At 39.7% G+C, this 8,112-nt stretch overlaps 1 protein-coding gene across 1 annotated transcript in view; it reads right to left on the minus strand.

Annotated features, from left to right (window-relative positions):
- The window catches only part of MCOLN3 (mucolipin 3), a 34,622-nt gene that overhangs the window by 25,076 nt on the left and 1,434 nt on the right, over positions 1-8,112 (minus strand). The window contains exon 2 of the mRNA XM_014546430.1: positions 4,477-4,644. Within this exon, the coding sequence (XP_014401916.1) occupies positions 4,477-4,644 (168 nt within the window). The remainder of the gene's footprint in view (positions 1-4,476; positions 4,645-8,112) is intronic.

Genomic DNA, 8,112 nt, shown 5'->3' on the forward strand with positions numbered 1-8,112 from the left:
GAGGAAAGCTCCTGCATTGAGCGTCTGCCCCCTGGTGGTCATTGCACATCATAGAGACCAGTCATTCTGCCATTTGATCGATTTGCATATTAGCCTTTTATTCTATAGTATTAGAGAGGCCTGGTGCACAATTTCGTGCATGGGGGGGGTGTCCCTCAGCCCAGCCGGCACCCTCTCCAATCTGGGACCCCTCAGATTGCAGGGTGTCCTGGGCGAGGGGCTGGGGAAGTTTGCAGGCCAGCCACACCACCATGGGGTGAGGGTCCCCGCTGGGGGGGGGCGTGGCCAGCCTGGGTGAGGGGCTGAGGGCCATTTGCAGGCCCCTCCTTCAGCAGCCGGCCAGGGCGGGCAGGAAGTTTGGGTCGCCCCTGGCAACCCAAGGCTCCCACACACTCGGGCCAGCTCCGTGGCTGCCGCCCACAGATCCCTCCTTCAGAGGCCAGCCAGGGCGGGCGGGAAGCTTGGCTTCCTCCGTCGCTGAGGGTGGCCCAAGCCTCTCACCTGCTCCGGCTGGCTCCGTGGCCACTGCCATCTTTGTCCCACTTATTTGCATACTCACTCCTGATTGGCTGGTGGGCATTCTGAAGTGATGGTTAATTTACATATTTCTCTTTAATTGGTGTAGATTACTGTTCTCTTCCTATTAGAATATGACCTCCTTGACTTTGTCTGTGTGTTCACTACTGTATTTATGTAGCAAAAACAATATCTGATACATAACAGATGCTAGAATTTTGAGGGAGTAAATCTTAGCCTTTGCTAGTGTTTGTTAGAGTCTCTCCCTCCTTCCATGGCTTCCTGGCTCTCTCAGAGTAAACTTCATAGCTCCTTTCCTGGCCCAGTCACACTTGCCTCCTTTGCGTTTTCCTGAAACGTACTCAGTGCTTTCTGGCCAGCAGGGCCTTGGCTGTTGCTACCCGTTCAGCCTGAAATATTCTTCCTCACACTGTAAGTCCTCAGAGAGGCCTTTTCTGACCGCCCTGTACTATTAATGCCTTTTGCTACTTTATTTTACTTCACAGCACTCATCACTAAATAAAATCAAATAATTTAGGTTAAACTTGTTTAAAAGCCATCTTTTCCATTAGAATGTAAATTCCACAGGGCTAGGAATCTATCAAGTCCTCCGCTCTAACCCCAGTACTTAGAACAGTATTAGGCCTGGAATAGGTGTCAAACAAATAGTGAGGTAAAATATTACTATAATGCTGCAGTGGCTCTTCATTTCCTAGAGCTAATCTATGCACAGTAAACCATCCTATATAATAAAAGGGTAATATGCAAATCGACTGAATGGTGGAACGACCGGTCGCTATGACACGCACTGACCACTAGGGGGCAGACACTCAATACAGGAGCTGCCCCCTGGTGGTCAGTGTGCTCCCACAGGGGGAGTGCCGCTCAGCCACAAGCTGGGCTGACAGCTGGCGAGCGCAGCAGAGGTTGGGGGAAGCCTCTCCTGCCTCTGCAGCAGCACTAGGGACATCAGTCGGACATCCCCCAAGGGCTCCTGGACTGCTAAAGGGTGTAGTCCGGGCTGAGGGACCCACCACCACCACCAGTGCACAAATGTCGTGCACCGGGCCTCTAGTTAGATAATATGTGTGATTAGGGTATTGAGATTGGGAAAATGAGCCAAAAGTCTATGATAATGGAAGTGGCATAAATTATTAAATAGCATATGTCTTACATATGGGGGAAATAGTGTAATGCTGGAGATATTCCATTTTGAGATTTTTGTTTTCTATTCAAGGAAATAGTGTATTCATTAAGTCTTTCTAAAGCCACTCTGAGCCAAATGGTAGTTTTATAAGGGGGATAGGAGAGCAGGGAGGGCATAAGAGATTAAAAAGTCCTTTCAATTAAAAAGTAGGTAAAATATTGAGGGTGGTAATCTATTTCAGGCACATCAAGAGAAGGCAAGGTTCTTTGGAAAAGACAACAATGCTAGGAAAACAGAGGCAGCAGGAAGAGAGGAAGAACAAATAGGAGATGGACTAACTCCGTAAAAAAAGCCATAGGCTTGAGTCTACAGGAGCTGAGCAGGGCTGTTGAGGAAAGGACATTGTGGACGTCACTCATTACATTGGGGACCGCCCAAATGTAAGGGGCAGATGAAAGAAAGGAACCCAGTAAAGATGACCCACAATTGGTTGAGGAAAGCCAAGGTATCATTTAAAACAAAATAACTAGTGTTCTGACATTCAAATATATGAGCATATATAATAAACAAAGGTGATGTTATAACCAGCATTAGATCAGAATGAGCCTAGAGATGGTATACTTAGAGGACATCTGGGGGCTAATCCCTTCTGGATAAGTAATTAGTCATGGAAATACCTTTAAGAGCCGAGAAGCCACTGTCCCATCTGTCAGTTCCCCTCAGGGACTATCATCTCAACTATCAGGATATCTCCTTACAACAAACAAAGCTCCTTCTTTAACACCAGTCCATACTGTCTTTTTTCAGTTATCTGGAGCCATGTAGAACGACTGACCTCATTAACCACAAAAACTCTAGTTATTCATGAAAATTATGATCAAGATATTTTTATCGTCAGCTACTAGTAAAAATGCCTGATAGTTGCTTGGAAGATGGAAAGCAATCATTTGCCTAAGGTAAACCACCCCAAATATTATTTTCTACTTACATATTAGAGTAAGGAGTCTACATGCAGTTCTATAAAGAATGTAGAAATCTGATAAATAGAATGGCCTGAATGCCAAATAGTACTGTATTTTTATAAATGTATTTTTATTGGTTTAAGAGAGGGAGGAAGAGGGAGAGATAGAAACATCAATCATGAGAGGGAATCATTGATCGGCTGTGTCCTACACGCCCCATACTGAGGATAGAGCCCACAATCCAGGCATGTGCCCTGACTGGGAATTGAACTATGACCTCCTGGTTCATAGGTCAATGTTCAACCACTGAGCCATGCTGGCCCCAGGCCAAGTAGTACTATATTTTCAAAACTAAGTTTAAGTCTACTAGTTAAGGTAAATACATTTTAGGAGGAATTTTAATGAATTATTTACTTCTGGCCTCTATCCCCCTGCCCAAAAAAACACACAAAACAAAGAAACTACCAATTTGGTTCAAAACAGCTTTAAAGAAACTTAATAAGCTTAAAACAAAAATCTCAAAACTGAATATTTCCAGCATTATATATTTTTTCCTTACAAATTGTAGGACATAATTCTGTTTAACAATGTATACAGCTTACTTCTATTACTGTAGATTTGGGGGCAATTTTTGCAATCAGAATGCTAACAGAAAGCTTTGGTGTCATAATTACATATCCCATCTTAGCAATTTATCATTTCAATGTGCAGAGATTATCTCTAGATAATGAAGAGACATGGTTTCATTATAACAATTGTTTGGAGGAGAGTTGTAATAATTTTGAAACTAAGCCAGCTTGAAAATACTGTCTTCAAGAACACTCCAGCCCTAGCCCGTTTTGCTCAGTGGGTAGAGCATCAGCCTGCAGACCGAAGGGTCCCGGGTTCGAATCTGGTCAAGGACAAGTACCTGACCGGATCCTGGTGGGGGCTCATACAGGAGGCAACCAATCCATGTGTTTCTCTCACACTGATATTTCTCTTCGCCTTTCCCTCTCTCTAAAAATCAATGGAAAAATATCCCCACTTTCCCTCTTTCTAAAAATCAATGGAAAAATATCCTCAGATGAGGATTTTTTTTTTTTAAAAAAAAGAACACTTTCAATGATACCTACCAAATAAGAGATTTAGGATTTTGAGAAAGTACTATTTATAGCAAAAACAAATTGATTACAAACGCAGAATAGGAATTTGACTCATCTGGATGAAAAACAAGCTCTCTTTTTTGGCAGTTAATCCGAGTCACAATAAGATCATTGTCATGCATGACATAAAGGCCTTACTTATTTTTTAAGTGAACTTTCAGGTCTTGGTTGCTACATATACTTTGCAAAGTGAATATTCTCATTAAGTATTAAGGGCCTCTGAAACTATAAACTCTGAGGACTTAATGACTACTTACTACCAGCGTCGTGGTTAATAATTTTAAACCTTTGAGGCTCTCATACAAGCTCTAGTTTGATTCTTTTAATTAAGTCTTTCAAGTTGCTGTCTCTGTGTTACTGACCAAAAACTCTTCTCAATTTATAGTTTTGTAAAAGTTTGTTGGCAATATTTTAAAAACATTTTAAAAATTATTTTATACATGCCATTTATACATTACAGAAATGTTCACCCTTCTCCAGCTGAATGTCAGTCTCTATTACGTACATTGCTAACTGTTTTTTCAGTCTGTTCTTTCTCCCAAGTAAAGAATTCTGAATGTCAGTCTCTATCACGTACATTGCTGTTTTTTCAGTCTGTTCTTTCTCCCAAGTAAAGAATGCACATGCACCCCTGACAGGGGAAAATCAAGCCAATTCCATTAAAGTATCTATCATTAAAAAAAAAAAAAAGCCACGCTTGATTTACCTGGTTCACTGCGAAGATGATCTGACTGTATACATCACTCTGTGTGTAAACTGCATAGGTGTCATCCGCTTGGTCCACATATCCTTTTAGGAAGAGGTGTTTGAATGCTATAGTGTTATCTTCCTTGAAAGCTACCACCATCTGGTTACTTAGCCCAAAAAAGACCAGCTTAAGGGGAAAAAAAGGAAAAAGTTAGAGGGTGAAAAAGCATCAAAATAAAGGTCTCCATATAATAATCAATTTATCTACTCAAGATTCAGTGTCTAATTAATCCTGAATATGTCCCATAGAAATTAATCTTTGGTAGCTATGAATTAATTTGTCCTTAAAGATAAGGTAGGTTTCTAGTTCTAAGGTAAAAGGAAGTGGTTTTGCATCTTTTCAACATTTTTTTTTAAATGTCTGATCTCATTTATGGCATTGCTCCCATCAAAAGCTTCAGGAGTTCAGGTAAGTCCTTCAGGAGTTCTTCAGGTGTTCAGAGGAGCAAGGTCACTTTTTGGCTACAACATAGGGAGATTCCCTTAAAGAAAGCATGATAGAAACCCTGAAGTATGTGCAGAACTTGGGCAAAGGACATTTGAGGAGCTAAGAAGGTAGCCCAGAATATAGCGCTTTGAAAGGACATAATTCAAGTAGAGGAACATTGAGAAGAAACATTAGCAGAAGAAATGGTGCAGGGGCCTGAACAGCAAGTAGAAGAGTGTAATACTGAATTCTGTAGGACATCAAAAAGGTCTTGAAGAAGGTATATAATGTAATGTAAGAAATACCTTAAATAAGTCTAAGTCCTACAATCAAACTATGTTCCTAGGTCTAATTACCAAAACTGTGACAATAAGATCCAATATAAAAGTACTCTTTCAACTTATCTCTAAATTAAAGTATATTAATATAACATATCCTTAATGTTCATGCAGGATTGACCCACATGAAACCAGTTGTTCACACACAAAAAAAGCTGTTTACCTGAACTGCTGTCATGGTAACATAAAGCCTGTCAATCATATCCCAAACCTTACTTTACTCCAAGTCTCTTTCACCTTCTCTTCCCTCCCAAACCACCTTAATCTATCTCTATTTCATACACCACACACACACACACACACACACACACGCGCGCGCGCGCATGTGCGCGTGCTCGTGCCCGCGCATGACATAAAGGCCTTACTTATTTTTTAAGTGAATTTTCTAAAGTATGTGCACGTAGTTTAGAACATACATTCTGACTTCGATCCCAGAATGAGGCAGGGTGTATTGTATATGGAAAAGGGAAGAACACTGAGCACCCATGGGCCATTACTCTATTCCAGCAACTTTCCTCACTCCAATCCTACAGTATAGTTCAGTGTTGGCGAACCTTTTGAGCTCGGCGTGTCAGCATTTTGAAAAACCCTAACTTAACTCTGGTGCTGTGTCACATATAGAAATTTTTTGATATTTGCAACCATAGTAAAACAAAGACTTATATTTTTGATATTTATTTTATATATTTAAATGCCATTTAACAAAGAAAAATCAACCAAAAAAATGAGTTCGCGTGTCACCTCTGACACGCGTGTCATAGGTTCGCCATCACTGGTATAGTTCCTAATGTACCTATTTTACAAGATGAGTACATACAGGCTCAGAGAAGCTAAATAATTTTTCCAAGTCGAATTACCCAAAAGTGTATAGTTAAAATTGGAGCCATCTAACAGACTAAATCCAAGCTGCACAACCCAGGTTCTGATCGGGAAAAATAGAGTAGACAAGTCTTTTCCCCTTCATTCTCCCTTTGTAAATGTATGCTTATACCCTACACATGTCATCTCTCTCCACCTAACTCAACCCCATCACTGAAGAGCCTCTTTCAGCTCAAAGTCCTACTTAAATCCCAATAAGACGACAGTTTGATATTCCAGGGATTTCACATCTATTGAAGCTGATGACCAAAGAGCCTCCAGAGAATTCACAAACACATTCTTACCAATTCATTCAAATACATGAGGACCTCCCACGTGCCAGTACTGAGCTAGAGACTGAAGATACAATGGGAGGCAACAGTCCTTGTCCTTATGGACCTAGGAGACAGGAGGCTGGGACAGAACTGCTATAATTCAGAGACTGAGCCAGGAAGTGGGGAAGAAAAAACCTTTAGTAAGGTACCTATCATTGTGCACATCTTTCTTTTGTTACCGAGACACAACATCTCCAACTTAACAGAAATATCACCTTCTTTTCCCTAAAGAAGAAATCTGTTACCAAGTCACCCTTATTGATCAATTACAAAGTTGTCTTTATGTAATACAGTGATGGCGAACCTTTTGAGCTCGGCGTGTCAGCATTTTGAAAAACCCTAACTTAACTCTGGTGCTGTGTCACATATAGAAATTTTTTGATATTTGCAACCATAGTAAAACAAAGACTTATATTTTTGATATTTATTTTATATATTTAAATGCCATTTAACAAAGAAAAATCAACCAAAAAAATGAGTTCGCATGTCACCTCTGACACGCGTGTCATAGGTTTGCCATCACTGATGTAATATTTGCTTGATTGCTCAGTTATAAATTACAGAAACATCTCAATTGAGAAACCTCAGTTCCTTTCAAAAACTTAACTAAACACCTTTCACATGTTTATTATTAACGAGCTTAACATTTTAAACCATTGGTCAATTCTTCTCTTGACCACTCTAGGAAACACAGGAAGGTTAGATAAGCTTCCTAAAAGATTAAGGAATAATTAAGATAATAAATCTTAGAGGGAATAAATCTGAGTTTGAATTTCAGTTCTGCTCTTCATTTCCTGACTATGATAGGCTATTTTAACGCACTAAGCCTCAGTGTTCTAGTCTGTGAAATGGGAATACCACTCTCTCTGATTTGTTTTAAGAACTGAACATGATGATGCCTATACAATGTTTAGTCTAAAACACAGCACTCATTCTAAGTAGAAAGTATTTATGTTCAACCATTTACTTTTAAAGAGAAATCGTTACTCTCACCAACAGAAAAATATATGCAAAAATTCTACCAACTTCATATGATTATAAAATCCCCTTAGCTTCTAAGAATCTTTGTTCTCAATAACCAGTTAAGATTAGTGACTTCAGGGTTTAAAATATTTTTCTCCTTGAATATGAGTTGTTGGGCTGTTTTTTGTTATTGTTTTTTCACCAAAAAGAGAAAGTGCTAATTAAACATCTCTTTCCCCTATTAAAATCTACTTTTATTTTTGCCTATTTGCTCTTAATGAAAGATAATTGCTCTCAGCAGCAAGAAAACAACAACAACAAAAAACACATTTCTACACAAGAGTAAATCACAAGTATAAATAATCACAAAATTTTGTTTCCCCCCCAAAAAGGTTAAGAAAGACCAAGGGAATGAGATTCTTAACATCTCCTAAAATGAAGTGTCATATTTCACTCACCACCTATGCTACTCCTTTTTAGTTAACTCTGATTCTTCCACTACAGGACTCCCATGATCACAGAGAATCCAGGTACTTGCCTTACAGAAACCCTTGAAGTGTCTGAAGAGAAATTCCCAGGAAACTAATTAGGAAGGAAAAGGCTCTTCTGATTGGACAACAGCTAGTTTCCAAGGTGGATTCAGAAACCTCTCCACTGGAAGCCAAATATTAAAA

Source organism: Myotis brandtii, unplaced genomic scaffold, assembly GCF_000412655.1.
Source record: "Myotis brandtii unplaced genomic scaffold, ASM41265v1 scaffold446, whole genome shotgun sequence".
NCBI lineage: Eukaryota > Metazoa > Chordata > Mammalia > Chiroptera > Vespertilionidae > Myotis > Myotis brandtii.